The 18,049-nt window shown below is 42.4% G+C and overlaps 1 protein-coding gene across 1 annotated transcript in view; it reads left to right on the top strand.

The window, feature by feature from the left end:
* The window catches only part of FRMD7 (FERM domain containing 7), a 38,907-nt gene extending 21,933 nt beyond the window's left edge, over positions 1 to 16,974 (top strand). The window contains exons 7-13 of the mRNA XM_042973973.1: positions 6,448 to 6,562; positions 6,978 to 7,125; positions 10,054 to 10,149; positions 11,551 to 11,714; positions 13,647 to 13,715; positions 13,826 to 13,901; positions 14,984 to 16,974. Coding sequence (XP_042829907.1) covers positions 6,448 to 6,562; positions 6,978 to 7,125; positions 10,054 to 10,149; positions 11,551 to 11,714; positions 13,647 to 13,715; positions 13,826 to 13,901; positions 14,984 to 16,048 — 1,733 coding nt within the window. The 3' untranslated portion in view covers positions 16,049 to 16,974. The remainder of the gene's footprint in view (positions 1 to 6,447; positions 6,563 to 6,977; positions 7,126 to 10,053; positions 10,150 to 11,550; positions 11,715 to 13,646; positions 13,716 to 13,825; positions 13,902 to 14,983) is intronic.
* The last annotated feature ends 1,075 nt before the right edge of the window (positions 16,975 to 18,049 follow it).

The raw sequence follows: 18,049 nt of genomic DNA, 5'->3' as shown, positions 1-18,049 counted from the left end.
TACCTGCCACATGCCAGGTACTATTATAGGCATGGGGAACACGGCAGTGAACTAAACAGACACAAACCCTTGCTCTTGTGGAGCTCACATTTTGTCAGTGGAGGGCAATCGGACAATAACCAAAATAAGGAAATATATAATGTATTCGAAGGAGATAAGTGCATTGGAGAAAATAAAGTATGGAAGGCAGCTGGGGAATTCCGGGGGTGGGTACTGAATTTTTCAGTAAGGTAGTCAAGTTAGGCTTCACTGTGAACATGACAGTTGAACAAAGACATGGAGGAGGTAAGAGAGCAAGCCTTGCAGAAATCTGGTGGAAGGGTGTTCCAGGTAGAGAGAACATCCTGTGCAAAGGGCCTGAGGGGGGAGTGTGCCAGGGGTGTTGAAGAAATGTTAAGCAGGCTTTGTGGCTGGATGGAACTGAGGGAGAAGGGGAGAGAGTAATCGTGGAGGGCCTTAAAAGCATATTAAAGACATAGAAGATTACTCTAAATGAGACGGCAAGCCATTGAAGCGTTTTAAGCAGAGGAGTGAAATGATCTGAATTAGGATTTAACAGGACCATGTTGGCTTCCAGGGTGAAAAGAGACCCTGTGAGGGAATGGCAGAAGTAGGGAGACCAGAGAAGAGGCTATTGCAGTAGAGAGAGATGGTGGTACTTTGGGCCAGCCTGGTAACGGGTGTTCTCATAACATTTGCTACCTTCTTTTACTGATGATATTTACTCATTTCTATGTTGTAGGTCTCTTCCTAGATTTTCATAGTCTTGCATGGAATGAAAAACCAGCACAGTCTTTGTGTTCTTGTGTTTGCCTAGGGTCAACATAGGCTCTTGTGCTTAATAGACGGAAAGATTGGTGTGTGTGTGTGTGTGTGTGTTTAAAAACAGCTCTATTGAGGTATAATTTACTTATCATAAAATGCACCCTTTTTCAGACTACAACTCAACAATATTTAGTAAATTTTACAAAGTTATGCAACCATTACCTCAATCCAGTTTTAGAACATTCCCATCATGCAAGAGACCTCTCGTGCCCATTTGCAGTCACTCCCTGTCCCCATGCTCAGCCCCAGCAACTACTAACTTACTTTCTGTTTCTATAGATTTGCCCTTTCTAGACATTTCAGTCAGAATGATAAAATATGTGGTCATTTACATCTGGCTTTGTTTCACTCGACATAATATTTTTGAAATTTGTGCAAGTTCTAGCGTGAATCACAGCAGTTTGTTCTTTTCTTTTGCTGAGTAGTATTCCATTTTGTGGACATACCACATTTTGTTTAATTTCTGAGAGAGCAGGGAGGAAGAGAATCCCAAGCAGGCTCCACACTCAGCACAGAGCCCAATGCAGGGTTCCGTCTCACAACCCTGGGATCATGACCTGAGCCAAAATCAAGAGTCAGGGGCACCTGGGTGGCTCAGTCGGTTAAGTGGCCGACTTCGGCTCAGGTCATGATCTCGCGGTCCGTGAGTTCGAGCCCCGCGTCAGGCTCTGTGCTGACAGCTCAGAGCCTGGAGCCTGTATCAGATTCTGTGTCTCCCTCTCTCTGACCCTCCCCTGTTTATGCTCTGTCTCTCCCTGTCTCAAAAATAAATAAAACGTTAAAAAAAAATTAAAAAAACAAAACAAAACAAAAAGCAAAATCAAGAGTCAGATGCTTAACTGACTGAGCCACCCAGGCACCCCAACATTTTGTTTATCTATGTACTTGATTGTGGACATTTGGATTGTTTCCAGTTTAGCTCATATAAATAATGTTATGAACATTCATGTACAATTTTTGTTTAGACATATTCTCATATCTCTTGAATAGATTTCTAGAAGGGTAATTACCTCATCTTAAGGTAAATATATGTTTAAAATTTTATGAAGCTGCTGAACTGTTTTCCATTTTATTTATTCTTATTTATTCTTATTATTCTTGTGGCCATTCTAGTGGGTATGAAGAGCTATCTTGTTGCAATTATAATTAGCATGTTCCTAGTGACTAATGATGTGGAACACCTTCTCCTTTGCTTATTAACAATTCCTATGTTTTTGTTGGTAAAATGCCTTTCAAATCTTTGGCCCATTTTAAAATGGATTGTTGTCTTCCTACTGAATGAATATATATATATATATATATATATATATATATATATATATATATATATATTGGTTTTTTTTAGTAATGTCTAAATGGGGCTCAAACTCAGACCCCAAGATCAAGAGTCACACACTGATCTGACTCAGCCAGCCAGGTGCCCCAGATTTCTATATATTCTGATTAAAAATCATTTATGAGATATGTAACTGAAAAATTTCCCCCCAACTTGGTGCATTGACTCTTTTTTTCTTCTGGTTTTTGGAGTGGAACAGTTTTTAATTTTGGCAGAATTCCCTTTCTCAGTATGTTTTAGCGAATCATGCTTTTGATGTTGTATCTAAAAACTCTGTGTAACCTAAGGTCACAGACATTTTCTCCTACGTTTTCTTCTAGAACTTTTAGAGGTTTGCCTCTTAGATTTAGTTATATGACCCATTTTGAGTTGTTGTTTTGTATGCTTGTATGGTGTATGTTGTGAAGTAGGGATCTGACTTCATTTTTTTTTTTTTTCGTGTAGATGTCCATTTTCCCTATTTGTTGAAAAAAACTATCATTTCCCTATTGAATTGTCTTATCTTTTTAAAAACCTATTGACCATTAATGTAAGGGTTTACTTCTAGATTCTTAACTATGTTCCATTGATCTATATGTCCTTATGCCATTATTACACTATCTTATTTATTGTAGCTTTGTATTAAGTTTTGAAATAGAGAAATGTATATCCTCCAACTTTGTTCTTTTTCAAAATAGTTTTGTTTATTTTACATCCTGTGCATTTCCATGTAAATTTTAAGATCATCTATCAATTTCTACAAAAAATTGTGGTGGGAATTTAATTGAATTTATAAATCAATTTTGGCAGAATTACCATCTTAACAAATTGAGTTTTATAATGCATGAACACGAAATGTCTCTCCATTTATATAGATCTGTTAAAAATTTCTCTTAGCAATGTTTTATAATCTTCAGTATACAAGCCTTCTACATCTTTGGGTAAAATTTATTCCTAAGCATTTTGGGTTTTTAGATGCTATAAATGGAATTTTCTTGGTTTCATTTTTGGATTGTTCATCACTAGTATATGCAAATACAAGTGTATTTTGTATATTGATCCATTTTTCTACGTTGATGAACTCCTATATTACTTCTAGAGTTTTTCGTGGATTCCCTAGGATTTTCTACACACCTGACCACATTGACTACAAGTAAAGACAAATTTTTTAATGTTTATTTATTTAAGAGAGAGAGCGTGCACATGAGCAGAGGAGGGGCAGAGAGAGAGGGAGAGAGAGAATCCCAAGCAGGCTCTGCACTGTCAGCACAGAGTCCAATGCAGGGCTTGAACTCATGACCCAGAGGTCATGACCTGAGCCGAAATCAAGAGTCAGACACCTAACTGACTGAGCCACCAGGCGCCCCAGTAAAGACAATTTTATCTCTTATTTTTCAGTGCAAATTGTTTATATTTTTTCTTGTTGCTTCATTGCACTGACTAGAACCACCAGTACAATGTTGGATATATAACTGGCAAGAACAGATGTCCTTGTCTTGTTTCTGGTCATAGGGAAAAACATTCAGTTTCTCATCATTTAGTATGATTATGATGCTAGCTATTGGGTTTTCATAGATAACTTTTATCAGGTCGAAGAAGCTGCCTTCTATTCCTTGTTTGTTGAACTTTTTAAAATCATGAAATGGTGTTGGGTTTTGCCCAGAGCTTTTCTGGATCTTCTGAAATGATAAATGTTTTTTTGTCCTTTATTCTATTGACATAGTATATTATATTAATTAATCTTCATATGTTGAACTGATCTTGCAATCCTGGGATACATCCCACTGGGTCATGATGAGTAATCATTTTTATATGTTGCCAGATTCAGTTTACTAGTATTTGGTTGAGGATTTTTGCCTCTGTATTCATGAGGTATATTGGTCTGTAGTTTTCTTATGATGGCTTTGTCCATCACAGTTTTGGTATCAGAGTAATACTGGCCTCATAGAATGGGTTGGTAAGTATTATATCTTCTATTTTCTGGAAAAGTTTGTGAAGAATTGGTCTTTATATCTTCTTTGAATATTTGATAGAATTAATCAGTGAAATCATATGGGCCTGATTCTGTTTTAAAGAGATTTGTACAGTTATCAATTTTGGCAAAAAATAAATAAAAGAGCCATTTATTTGGTCTTTTTTTTTTTTCTTAAGAAAGCTTGTTATATGAGGATTTTCACTATAATGTGACTTTTTTTTTTAATTTTTTTTTTTCAACGTTTTTTATTTATTTTTGGGACAGAGAGAGACAGAGCATGAACGGGGGAGGGGCAGAGAGAGAGGGAGACACAGAATCGGAAACAGGCTCCAGGCTCCGAGCCATCAGCCCAGAGCCTGACGCGGGGCTCGAACTCACGGACCGTGAGATCGTGACCTGGCTGAAGTCGGACGCTTAACCGACTGCGCCACCCAGGCGCCCCTATAATGTGACTTTTAAAAAACATACACCTATATCTCAATGAGCATGTCACCTGTCTAAAATGTAATAGAAAGTCAAGAGACACCTGGGTGGCTCAATTGGTTAAACATAAAACTCTTAATTTCGGCTCACGTCATGATCTCATGGTTGGTGGGTTCGAGCCCCGTGTCTGGCTCCTTGACAATGCGGAGCCTGCTTGGGATTCTCCCTCTCCCTCTGTCTCTGACCCTCCCCCTCAAAATAAATAAATAAACTTTAAAAATTAAGAAACAAAAGAAAATCAAGAGAAAAGGCAAAATAAGTTTCCAGCACTCAAAATCAGTGTCCCGTGTCCATGTATTTTAGTCAATAGGCAAGCACCACAGGATTCCATGGAGAATCCATTTACTCTTCCAATTCATAAAACGCTAACAGGTTTGGATATCTAGGTTCCCACTTAGAAGTCATAATTACAACCAAGTGGAGACCTCTTCAAGGGAAGTCAGTGACCAGGAAGTGATTCATATCAATCTGACAGAGAGGGAAAGGTGTAAAAATGATAAAGAAGACACGGTAATTCAAAAATCAAAACATTTCCAATCCATTAACTGTAGGGGCAGATAATCCTGTACACCTCAACGACCTTTGTAGGCATTGTGCTGACAGATGTTTAAAACAATAAACTGGAGACATCTAGAAAAGAGTAGATTATGATCAGGGGTGAACTGCCAGTAATTTGGAAAAGCCCGAATAATTTCCAGAATGATTCATTTCCTAGGGATTCCAGATAGCTAGGGTTTTACTCACTTCCCAGTGTACAGAGTGATGAATAGCTGTGACTGGCTGGCATTGTACTTGGCATTTATATGCTCCTTTTTGGATAATGTACGATCAAGGTAGAGCGAGGTTAGGGGCCTGTATTACTTTGCTAGGGTTGCCAAAGCAAAATACCAGAGTCTAGGTGGTTTAAATGACAGAAATGTATTTTCTCACACTTCTGGAGACTAGGAATCCAAGGCTGAAGTGTGGACAGCTTTGGTTTCTTCTGAGCCTTCTCTGCTTGGATTGCAGATTGTTGTCCTCTGGATGTATCCTCACCTGGTCTTTCTCCCGTGCACTTGCATTCCTGGTATCTGTGTGTTCGAATTTCCTCTTCTTATAAGGACACTAGTCAGATTGGATGAGTGCCCACCCTGCTGACTCATTTTATTTTTTTATTTTATTTTATTTTTAAATGTTTTTATTTATTTTTGAGACAGAGAGGGACAGAGCATGAGCAGGGAGGGGCAGAGAGAGAGGGAGACACAGAATCCGAAGCAGGCTCCAGGCTCTGAGCCGTCGGCACAGAGCCTGACACGGGGCTTGAACTCACGGACTGTGAGATCATGACCTGAGCTGAAGTCAGACGCTCAACCAACTGAGCCACCCAGGTGCCCCCTTGCTGACTCATTTTAATTTAATCCCCTCTTTTTAGGTCCTGTCTCTAAATACAGTCACAGTGTGAGGTACTGGTGTTTAGAACTTCCACATATGAATTTGAGAGTGTTTTTGGGGCACACACAACTCAAACCGTAACAGGAACTGATGAGAAGAAGAAGAGATCACAAACAGAATGTGGAAGAAGAAACTAATGAAATACTCACCTGTGATCCTGGAGCCTTTAAGACCTACACCGTGTCTGTGATTTACTATACTGAGACTTCATAGCAAGCCACTGCTTCTGATTTGAGAAAGACCCAGTTCATTCCACCGTGAACTAAAATATAAAGATACATAAATCATGGGGTGGGGGCCTAGGGCTATACTGGCTGCAAAGAAGGGGCTGTTTGGGGCAGGTCAGAGAATCTGCCAGGTGCTCCACTGCTTAACTCCTCAATGCTAATGTGAAAAATGTCACTTTTCTGTCGTGCAGCAGAACTGGGAGACTTTCATGAAGAAACAGATAAGAAACATCTGGCACAAACCCGATACTTACCGAACCAAGACTGTTTAGAGAGCAAGATCATGCACTTTCATCAGAAGCACGTGTAAGTACTTCATCTGGCACCTGCTTCTGCTAGTGGGCATGCTAATGCTGGGGACAGGCTCTTAAAAGCAAGTCCTAGGGCGCCTGTGGGGCTCAGTCGGTTAAGCATCCGACTTTGGCTCAGGTCCTGATCTCACGGTTTGTGGGTTCGAGCCCCGCGTCAAGCTCTGTGCTGACAGCTCGGAGCCTGAAGCCTGTTTCGGGTTCTGTGTCTCCCCGTCTCCCTGCCCCTCCCCTGCTTGTGCTCTCTCTCTCTCTCTCAAAAGTAAATAAACATGAAAAAAAAAAAAAAAAGCAAGTCCTTAAGTCAGAGAAGCTTCGAGCTCGAGAAAACACTGAGCTCCTCTTGGAGCCCTTAGGGTGGAGGTGTCATTCTTGCCGCATTTATTAGGCTCGTAAATTCTTTCCCTTTGCAGCGGCAGGAGCCCGGCTGAATCGGACATTCTGCTACTGGATATAGCAAGGAAGCTGGATATGTACGGCATCAGGCCTCACCCCGCCAGTGATGGCGAAGGGATGCAGATCCACCTGGCTGTTGCTCACATGGGAGTAGTGGTGTTACGGGTACCAACTCTTTCCTTTAAAGTCCTGAGGCTTCGGGGGTTACGTTGGCACAAGCGTGGGTGTCCATTCCTGAGGTGACCTCACCTCTCAGTATTACCACCCGTCAGAAAGGGAGGGGACACTTGCCAGTGTCTTGGGTAAGTCTTCTCCCCTTGATGTGCTTTGCCTCCATTTATGGTCTGTAACTGACCGTTTTGACTCACAGGAACTCGCACATTATGGATTTGGGCATCTTAAAAGCTTAGGCTGTGATGCGGAGTGCACTCACCTTATCCGGATGCACCAGAAACAACCCAAAGGGTCCAAAATGTGGTGTTCTCATTCAGTTATTGGTTTCACTGGAGATGCCCACCGTCGGCTGCTAGGGAATTAGAGCCCAGTGTGCCAGCAGTTGCTTCTGTTTACTGGTTCATTATTTTCCCAGGACGTTGTTTTTCAGGTTAGAAACCAACTCAGGCCTCTCTGGTCCTCTATCATCATGAATCCTCACTCCAAGGAACCTGACCAGTCCATTAAGTCTCCTCACATGGGTGAACATTCAATGAATTTAGGTACAGGTTAAGGTTCAAGAGCACTTGCCTCACCTTCCAAAATGATAGGCAGAAGGGTGGCTGGGTAGCTCAGTCAATTAAGCATCTGACTATTGATTTCATCTCGTGGTTTATGAGTTTGAGCCCCGCGTCCGGCTCTGCACTGACAGCACAGAGCCTGCTTGGGATTTTCTCTCTCCTTCTCTCTCTGCTTCTCCCTTGCTCATGCTCTCTCTCTGTGTCTTCTTTCAAAAATAAATAGACATTAAAAAGATGATAGGCAGATAGCTGGGCAGGTTTGGGAATAAATCACTTGTGAGAGAGGAAGGGATGAGCTCAGGCCCAGTGATCTCCAGGACCAAATTAGAGTACTGAAGTAAGTCACAAAGAGTCAGGTACAGACTCAGCTAAAAGAATCTTGGCCTTCTCATGTTTCTGGTTGTAAACTTTGTGGCACGAGAATCACACTCGTGGGCAAAAGACCCAATGGGTCACAGGCATGCCTGTTTACCCACTCCACTCTAAGCCCCGATCCTCGCCATTTCCTCCTGCATGGGAAAAAATGGGGGAGGGCAGAGGAGCAAAGCCATCGTGTTAGTTGTGACCTCCTCCAGTGTGAATACTTCTGTGGACAGTGTGAAACGATGTGGCTGGTCTATTTTGTCCTACCCCAAATCCAGTCAAAGAATACTTATGTACTGAGTACTTCCTATGTGTTCTTCATTCATTATATTATTATTTTCTTTTTTAAACAAAACCAGCTTTACTGAGATATAATTTGCATGCCATAAAATTCATCTGTTTTAATTGTTCAATTCAATGGGTTTGAGTATTTTTACCGAGTTGGGCAGCAATCTATTCATTCAGTCTTCTGTCAGTATAGTTATCGTACATCCACCCTATGCCAGACACTAGAGGTACAGAGGTGAGCAGGAATTATCCTGACTTCATGGACCTTGCATTCTAATAGGGGGAAGACCGACAATGAAACAAGTAATTTTACTTGTTATTATTTTTTAAGTTTATTTGTTTTTGACATGAGCATGAGCATGAGCAGGGGAGGAGCAGAGAGAGAGGGAGAGAGAGAGAATCCCAAGTGAGGGGATTGATTCATGAATCGTCAGATCATGACCCAAGCCAAAACCAAGAGTCAGCTGCTTAACTGGCTGAGCCACCCAAACACCCCTACACAAATAATTTTAAACAGATACAATGTACTTGTGCTTGAAGAAGTGTGGGATGCTATGGTAACACATGTGAAAGGACTTGAACATTTAAGCTAAGACCTGAGGAAGTTGTCCAGATCGAAGTGAGGGCTGGCAGGTGAGGGATGGGGGTTCCAGACAAAGGGCACACAGACAAAGGCCCCGAGAAGGGTAAAGGATGACATAATCAAGAAACTAACATTAAGCGTGACCTGTGGCTCCTATAATTAAGATACTCACAATTTATTTTGAGAGACCAGAGCAATAGTGATCAATAGCAGCCAGTAAGTAATCAAAACCTAATTTATCATATTTATTTGAAGTTGTACAAGTATACACAACAAACTAATAAATGTGGTTATCTATAGAGAATGGATAGATAGGTAGAGAGGGACAGAGATAGGAGTGATGGTGATAGGAGCAAGGTTTCTCAATGTCTATATTTCTGTATACCTTTGATTTTTGGAGCATGTGGACAAACAAACATCAGCTAACCGACAGATCAGCCAGCCAACCAACCAACCAACCAACCAACTAACCAACTAAAAGACCTAAATGGTTTGGGAAGTCCACTATAGCCAAGGGAGTTAAGAGGAGTTAGAAATGGATGTAGGCTGTCATAGTTATACAGAACGCTTTAGCGGGGCAAGAAAGCTTGGCTATGGGGAAAGCAATTCTAGGTAAGGAGAATGAGGAGCCCTCTCTCTGGGAGGGAAGGTACAGAGTTGGATGGAAGACTGTTTTCTAGGATCAGTGGGATAGAAGGCTGAATATTCAATATAGTGGAGGCAGGAAAACCCAGCCAAAAGTGTTTAGACTTGATGATGCATGTAGTGAGGAGCTATCGAAGGTGTTTGAGTAAATGGAGTGGCAGTTGAATGTGAAAACGTAGGAAGGGGTGAGATTAGAGAAGCTATTGCAGTAATCCTTTTCTACTGTGATCTCCCCATCCTGGCTGGAAACCTTTCCCAGGTGTACCCCTTCTTGCTGGCATTTTGGAACGGCCCTGTGTCCCACCTGGAACGCCTTCTGCGGCCCATAGCCTCCGCCTAGTACAGGAGGATCAGTACGTGCAAGAGATAGATCAAGGATGGTCCCATGCACAGAAGCGCATTTTCTAGCAGGTTCTCATTGTCTTCCCAACAAGCTTTTGCTGACATTCACCTTGAAGTCTGCCATGTGTTTCATTATAGGGAAATACAAAGATCAATACTTTCAACTGGGCTAAAATCCGCAAGCTGAGTTTTAAGAGAAAGCATTTTCTCATCAAACTTCATTCCAACATTTTGGTAAGTAGCTTTATAATAAATTCTTCTACTTTTGGTTCACGTGGGATTTCTTGGTTGTTTCAGCAAATTGTTTGAATGTGGGTGGTGAAAGCTGGCTGGCCCTGAGGGGTGATGTACTCCCTCTTTTGCCTCTACATAAATAAACCAGAGCGTTAGTCATATTTCTACTCAAGGCAGAACACCAAGAAATCCTATTGACAGTTCAGAACGAATAAAGTAGTAGGAAAATGGGGTGGCTGGAATGAAAGACAAGTCTCCTTAAAAAAACATTTTTTTTCCAGGGATTTGAGAAGTCAAATGGAAGTGAACAGATCTAGGACTATGGACATATTTATTTGATGTTATCTGCCCCATTTTATAAAGTATTTTCATGCCTCTTCATTAAACAAAAAATAACTGAACACCTACTACATGCCAAATAATTGAACACCTATTTGCCAAAGCAAGACGTAGGGAGCTTTGGGTGTAGATTAAGCAAAAGAAGGAATTGCCGGTCAAGGCCGCATTGTTCGGGGTGAGACAACGATGCTACAAAGGATGTCCTTTTGTGACCATAAAGGAAATGAAAAATGTGTATCAACTCGTGTTTTGACCTACAGAAGATTCAGTAGCTTGGGCTGCATCCTCTGGACCTTAGCCTTACGTGAAAGCGTTTGTTTGAGCACTTCAGGAGACTGTATCCAGTGTGAGGCTTGTCGAGTGTCCCAGGGCTGCATGCAGGAACCTGAGAATGAACAAAAGGAGGTGGGGGGGGGGGTCAGCAGAAAATAGGGCTGCATGCATGCGTGGGCAAAGGCGGGTATATAGTGGGTCGGGGGATGGAGGAAACTTGAACTTTAGGTCTGGAAGGCTAAGCTCCCCTAAAGCAGATTAGAATATGCTAAGTGAGCAATACAGAGCATTGTCGAACAAGGCAGCATAGAGAGGACAAAGTGTTTCTAGCTGATATGTTAAAAAAGACTCCCACACGTGTAATCATCCTATAAAGCCTACCATCTGTAAGGAAATCCCCTCCCCCCCACCCCGTTTCCTGTTGGTCATTTATAACTTCTTGTCACCTTGAAAGGATGTCCTTTGATGTTCATTTTAACCTAATTTACAACTTCATAAAAAGGTTCCTGGCAGAGAAGTGGGGTGGGTGGGTAAACAAGCGTTTGAGGTGAGGGGGCTGCAAAGCGAGATGGGCTTCTTAGAAAAGGCTCTGTTTTTGAGCAGTGGCCCTGTCCGTTCCTCGGAAGGTGGCCAATCATTTGCTTTTAGTAGGTGTGAAGCCTGTAGGGAGCCGAGTGGAAAATCGGAAGCTGCACGGGCCCTCGGGCCAATGGTTTGGATAGCATTGGGATTTGAAGTTCTTTGATAGTCATGAAGGGTGTTTCGCTTAATGGAAATTGGTTTATACAGGTGTTGTGCAAGGACACCTTGGAGTTCACCATGGCCAGCCGAGATGCCTGCAAGGCTTTCTGGAAGACTTGTGTGGAGTACCATGCTTTTTTCAGACTTTCTGAAGAGCCCAAATCAAAGCCCAGAACCCTACTCTGCAGCAAGGGCTCCAGTTTCCGCTACAGGTAATGAAATATTATTGCACGCGGGCATACTGTACCCGCAACTTCTTTTCAGTGACAGGGAAGGCAGTAGGAGGAGTTGAATTCTAGAAGCAATACAGAATCCGTTTAAGTCACTTAAAGGGTGACACCCTTTACGGCTCATTCTCTGTGTGACACATTAGGTCAATATTTCCTAACCGGGAAGGAGGAGGAGGGAAGCATCCTAGCAAGGGGTTAGATCAGAATATTGGCAAGCATGAGGAGCAGGGAGCAGACACTGTTTGAGAAGACGTATTTAATGAACCTATTGTTTTCTTTATATGAACGTGTATGCAAGCCATGGAAAGGGCAGCTCAACAACATCCGTTTGGTGGTGGTTAGGCAAGAGATAGCGTGAGAAAACACTGGAAGAATGGAAGCCAGGTCAAAATAAGATCTTGTTTTTACTTGAACGCACCAGCCTAGTCACTCTTTGGAAGAGGCTTTCAGAACTCTTAGCTAAGGTAAAAAAAAAAAAAAAAAATCCGAATTGAATATTTCCCATAGGGGATTTTCAAATAGTGGAGGCCTGCCTCAGTAAGAACTGAGGAGATTTTAAAAACATACATATTTTTGATGGAATCTTTCCAAAATGTATTTTACAAATCCCTGCCTCCTTAAACAGATGATACTGAGCATATTTTGCCCTTGTCTTAATGACCTGAGTTATTATAAACATCACTTATTGACCTGCACAGGCAGCTGTAGTGCAGTGATGGCCTCAGGGCGGGAGAGGAATGTCAGTCCCTGCACCCCAGGGATAAATGGCTCAGAGTTTTGGGGCTTTATTATTTTTGTGATTTCCTTTTTGGCTTTTGTGTTTCTCCCAGCTGGCTTTCTTTGTTGGTGTGTGTCTGGCTGGAGCAAACCTCTTCTACTGTTTTAGTTAGCTGTTTTTCCTCTGTCATGAATTGGGAAACCAGATAAATAGCCTTATTAGAAATTGTGTATGGGGGCGCCTGGTGGCTCAGTGGGTTAAGCGGCCGACTCTTGGTTTTGGCTCAGGTCATGATCTCGTGGTTTCCTGAGTTTGAGCCCTGCATCGAGCTCTGCACTGATAGTGTGGAACGTGCTTGGGATTCTCTGCCCTTCCCTGCCATTCTCTCTCTCTCTCTCTCTCTGTCAGTAAATAAATAAACTTTAAAAAATATTAAGAAAAAAAGAAATTGTATCTAAATTTGTAGGTAGGGAAAAGGCCTTCATAGGAAAGTATATTAGTTTCCAAGGCCAGATTTTTTAACTGTTATGTAGTCCTGTTCAGAAGCTTTTAAAAATTTCCTGGGCTCTGCATAGATGAGGTTGATATATGCCTGATATTTGGATAAGTGGGTATTATTCTTAATTACTGTGACGGTCAACGATTCATGGCATATGTCATTCATGTGGACTGGACTTCAGCAGTAAACGAAGCTTTCAAGTTTTAGTAGCCTACTGGCTTATGGCTAGTGTTAATAAAATGTCTATCTCGGGGCACCTGGGTGGCTTAGTCAGTTAAGTGTGCAACATCCGCTTGGGTCATGATCTCACAGTTCGTGACTTCAAGCCCCTCATTGGACTCTGTGCTGTCAGCAGAGAGCCCGCTTCAGATCCTCTGTCCCCCTCTCTCCCTGCCCCTCCCCCACTCACACTCTCTCTCAAAAATAAACATTAAAAAAATTTTTTAAGGGTTTATTTTTGAGAGAGAGAGAGAGAGAGAGAGAGAGCAAGCAGGGGAGGAGCAGAGAGAGGAAGACACAGAATCTAAAGCAGGCTCCAGGCTCCAAGCTGCCAACATGGAGCCCGACGTGGGGCTCGAACCCACGAACCGCGAGAACATGACCCGAGCCGAAGTTGGACGCTTAACCGACTGAGCCACCCAGGCTCCCCCCATCAAATCTTTTTTAAAATAAAATGTCTGTCTCATTCTTAAAATAGCGGAAGAACCCAACGGCAGCTTTTGGAATATGGAAAGAAAGGGAGGTTGAGGAGCTTACCATTCGAGAGGTACATGGTTTTCTCTCTCTCGTGTTGATTTTAAGTTGAATTAGAGAATTATATATGTTCTGTAGGTGCATGAAGACCATTTCAATTCCTTCTCTGTTTGGGGATTTCAGGAAACATTACCCATCTCAGTACCATGAACGGCAGTGCAGGTCGTCACCAGACCTCCTCTCTGATGTATCAAAACAAGTAAGGTTTCTGAAAATTCTTTCTGCTTTAGATAAATGTAATGCATCTGCATTTCAAATGCTTTTAAGATTTGATTCTGCCAGAATCTCCCAGTGTGTAAAAAGGTGACTGTTTGCATAGGCTGGCCTCCTAGGGAGATCTGTCAGCTCAGTCTTTCCAGCCAATAGAAGACCATTTAATAAATGACCACTGGTGTGTACCTCATAGACTGGAAGGATATGGCACATTTTTAAATTGCACCTTGTATTGCTAACATCTTGCAAAATGCAGATCCAAATGAATTTCTGTGGCTTTGCATGTTTAAAAGTAAAAGCTCTTCCTTTTTACCTAATGAAAATCTTAAGGCTTAGAGGAAGCTGTAAGGTCTTGGGTTAACGTTTTAAAGTACTCTTGCTGTGTAATTTTGTCACTTAATTTAACAACAGTGCTGTTCTCCTGGAACAGTGAGATGATGGCTTCGTTTGGGTTTTACAGCATTAGCCACGTTAATTATTTTTCTTTGGCTCTCCCTAAAAAAAAAAAAAATAATAATTATAGGTCTCACAAACGCTCATGTCTTCATTCAGGTCATAGGCAGCTTTTATCTCAAAAGCTTCACAGAGGTATGATGCTGGAAGGTACCATCTAATCTATGACCCTCTCATGCCATTCATAGCCCTCCTTCCCACCATTTTACAGAAAATAGGGAGGAGGCTGGAGCAGGGAGGTTAGGGGACTTGCCCAAGGTCACACGGCAAGTCGAAGGCAGAACCAGAACCAGAAAGCAGAACCCCGGCTCATTTGTAGAGCTTCTAAACCGCACTGCTTAAAGTCCCGCGCTGGCTGGAGCACATGAAGAACTCAGAGGCTGGGCTTGGGGTGGCAGTGAGAAAGGAGAGCGTCCTGTGTACTTTTTAGCGCAGGGGTCGGGCCATGGCACAAGTTATGGTCCTGCCTGTATAGATTTATCAACCTGGGACTAGAACATGGGTTGAAACGACCGTGTGAGAAATACCTTTGTGAAATTGGAGGCTACTTTGGATCCCTGCCCCCGCCCCCACCAAACGACTCTTCTCTTCTTTCACCATGTCCTCCCTCTCAAGGTGGAAGATTTGAGACTAGCGTATGGCGGCGGATGCTACCGAACCGCGAATGGGGTGCGAGCCTCGGAGCCCGTGCTGGACGGTAGGAGGAGGAGCTCCGCGGCCGAGGTGACGGTTGCCGCCGCGCCAGAGCGGTCCAAACCAGAGGCGGACCCCGCATTGTTACATCAGTCCCAGAGCAGTTCCTCTTTCCCTTTTCTTTACACAGACCCCGATCCCAGAGACTACTTTGAGGGAAGGAGTCCTCTGAGCTCCTTCCAGCCGAGCTGTAAGCTTGCTGACAATCACATGAGCACACCTGCCGGCCTCACAAGTGAAGTGAGCCCAGCGAGGCGGCTGACTTACACAGATGTGCCCTATATACCTTGTACTGGCCAGCAGGTCAGTATTATGCCTCCCCAAGTCTTTTTTTACGTGGACAGACCACCCCAGGTGCCCAGACGGTCTCCGACCTTGGCAGGGGAAAGGGAAAGGCCAGACAGCTCTCCAGGGCCCACTGCAACGAAGCCAGCCAAAAGGAGCCCAAGGAATGTCAGAATGAAGAGCTTTCAGCAAGACTTTGAAGAACTCCAAGAAGCTATGGCCGGGACCAGTGGTAGGAGCAACATCAACATAGATCTGGAAGCGGAAGACCCAAATTTAGAAGATGCGTTTGCATGTAACATTCAAGAGCAAGCTCCCAAACGATCCCAGAGCCAATCAGATATGAAAACAATCCGTTTTCCTTTTGGGTCTGAATTTAGACCTTTAGGGCCTTGTCCTACTCTGAGTCGTAAAGCTGACTTTTTCCCATATATGTTTGCAGAGCAGGAGCTTCCAACAGTTTTAATGGATCAGGGAGCATCAGAAAGATACGTAGCTAGTGAATCCAGTGATTCAGAATCAGAAATTCTTAAATCGGACCACTACTCTTTGTATGGCAAAGGGATAAGGTCACCCATGGCCAGAGTCCGCTTATCTTCTGGTAGTCTACAGCTAGATGAAGAGGACGAAGACGTTTCTTTCAGTACACCGACTGCTGAAGACAGGACTTTGCTAAAACCGTGTAATTACTTTTTAGCTTAGAAGTGTGAACGCCAGGAACATTCCTGGGCCAGTTCCATGTTGCCAACGTAGATTAAAAAAAAAAAAAAGGAACCTCCTGCACAAACCGTTTTCTTAGTTACTACTCATTGGCATTAAGGGAATCTCCTGAGTTTGGGCACCTAGCTTATGAAAGATCCAGCTGCTGCCTCGTTCCTCAATCTCCTCTCTTCAAGTTTCCTTTGAAGTGACTCTGGAACATACCTTCTCGTCACCAGCACTGTTGTAGGGTGAGGTGGCCATTTATCATCTCCATGATACATTTCTCCAGAGACGTTATCAGTGAAGTTCGCGCTCTTCCACATTGAAGAATGGGGACAGTATGGGTTGGCATATAGACTTGTGTCCTTTAGTGATTTAGTAGATTGTGACTATGTTGGTCATTTTGTTCTTAAACCGTACCGCGACTAAAGGTTCCAGTGAAAATGTTTCTGTGACGTGTTAAAGATTTTGATTTTTATAACATATATTAGGGGGAGCATGGCCCTCTGATGTCTCAGGAACAAGATGGTGGCATACATCCTCTCGGCAGAATACAAGTTTGTGATGCATCTGGGACTGGGAAAAATTCTCAACCTCGGAAATTCATGAATTAATTTCTAAAGCCAGATATATGCCTGATGAAGATATGATGTTTGACTTATTTCTCTATTCTTAACTATTACATGTAGTGAAAGATAAAAGTCAACATGTTGGTTTATCTACTTTCTCCTGCAAGACTTAGTTCTTTTTTTTTTTTTTGCATGTATGTAGGCAAAGAAATGAGATGAACAGAATTTTAATAAAGAGTGATGAACATCCATTTATTTAAAAAAATAAGTTGCAAGTATGATCTTCATTTTGCTTGTTATTATTCTTTTTAAAAGTTTGTCTAGAGAGAGTGAGAGAGAGCAAGCAAGGGAGGAACAGAGAGGGGAGAGAGAGAATCCCAAGCAGGCTCTGTGCTGTCGGTCCAGAGCCTGAATGTGGGGCTCCATCTCACAAACTGTGAGATCATGACTTGAACTGAAATCAAGAGTTGGATGCGTAACCAGCTGAGCCACCCAGGCACCCCTGGGTCTTCATTTTGTTTTCATCAATTTCAGAAATGATTGGTTCTGGTGTATTACTAAAGGAAGGGACAGTTAGAAAATAAGAAAAAGGAAGGAGGGAGGTGAAAATGTATATTCAGGGATGAAGTGGTTGAACTGCGATTGCTGAAAAGAAAAAGGATCGTGCTAAAACCAGACTGAGTTCATGAACCAAGATTCTATTCCTGACCCATTCAGAATTTCCCTACTATTCCTCCTGGAAGGTACAGCATTCCATCTGAGAACTTCATTTATTGATTTTAATGTTAAGTACAACATATTTACAGGACAATGTTGGGTACTAACTTCAAACAAATGATGCAATTACATAAGCAAGCTATTTTTATACATGACTTAATGGAGAAAAGATGCATGGAATCGTTTTCTTACTTTCCTCATCCTTATATCAGAAAATATCCTTTTAACATACCTTTCTCTAGTCCTTTCCCTCATTCTAGCACTTTTTTCCCTGCTCCTTGAATCCTACCCAGTAACTCACAAATCTATCTATCTATATTTGAGAGAGAGAGAGAGCACGAGCATGGGAGGGGCAGAGACAGAGAGGGAGAGAGAGAATCCTAAGCAGCCTTCGTGCTGTCAGCGTGGACCCTGATGTGGTGCTTTATCTCATGAACCATGAGATCATGACCTGAGCCAAAATCAAGATTCGGACGCTTAACTGACTCCCAGGCTCCCCAAGAAAAGCTATTTAATAGTAAGAATATATTGAAGTCCAGTTACGTATGTGTTAATCCTATAGATCCTCAAAGCTATATTAAGCTCATCTTCGACTTTTTCTCTAGGAAAAACTCAAATTCCTTTAGGCTTATATGCTATTTCTCATCTCAGCTCTGGAAGTCTTTGTGAAATCTGTTTTCCCCAAAGAGCTATATGGTTCAAGTCTGTATATGAT

Source organism: Panthera tigris, chromosome X, assembly GCF_018350195.1.
Source record: "Panthera tigris isolate Pti1 chromosome X, P.tigris_Pti1_mat1.1, whole genome shotgun sequence".
Taxonomy (NCBI): domain Eukaryota; kingdom Metazoa; phylum Chordata; class Mammalia; order Carnivora; family Felidae; genus Panthera; species Panthera tigris.
The sequence above is the reverse complement of the archived record's forward strand: the minus strand, read 5'-3'. Positions and strand labels throughout refer to the sequence as shown.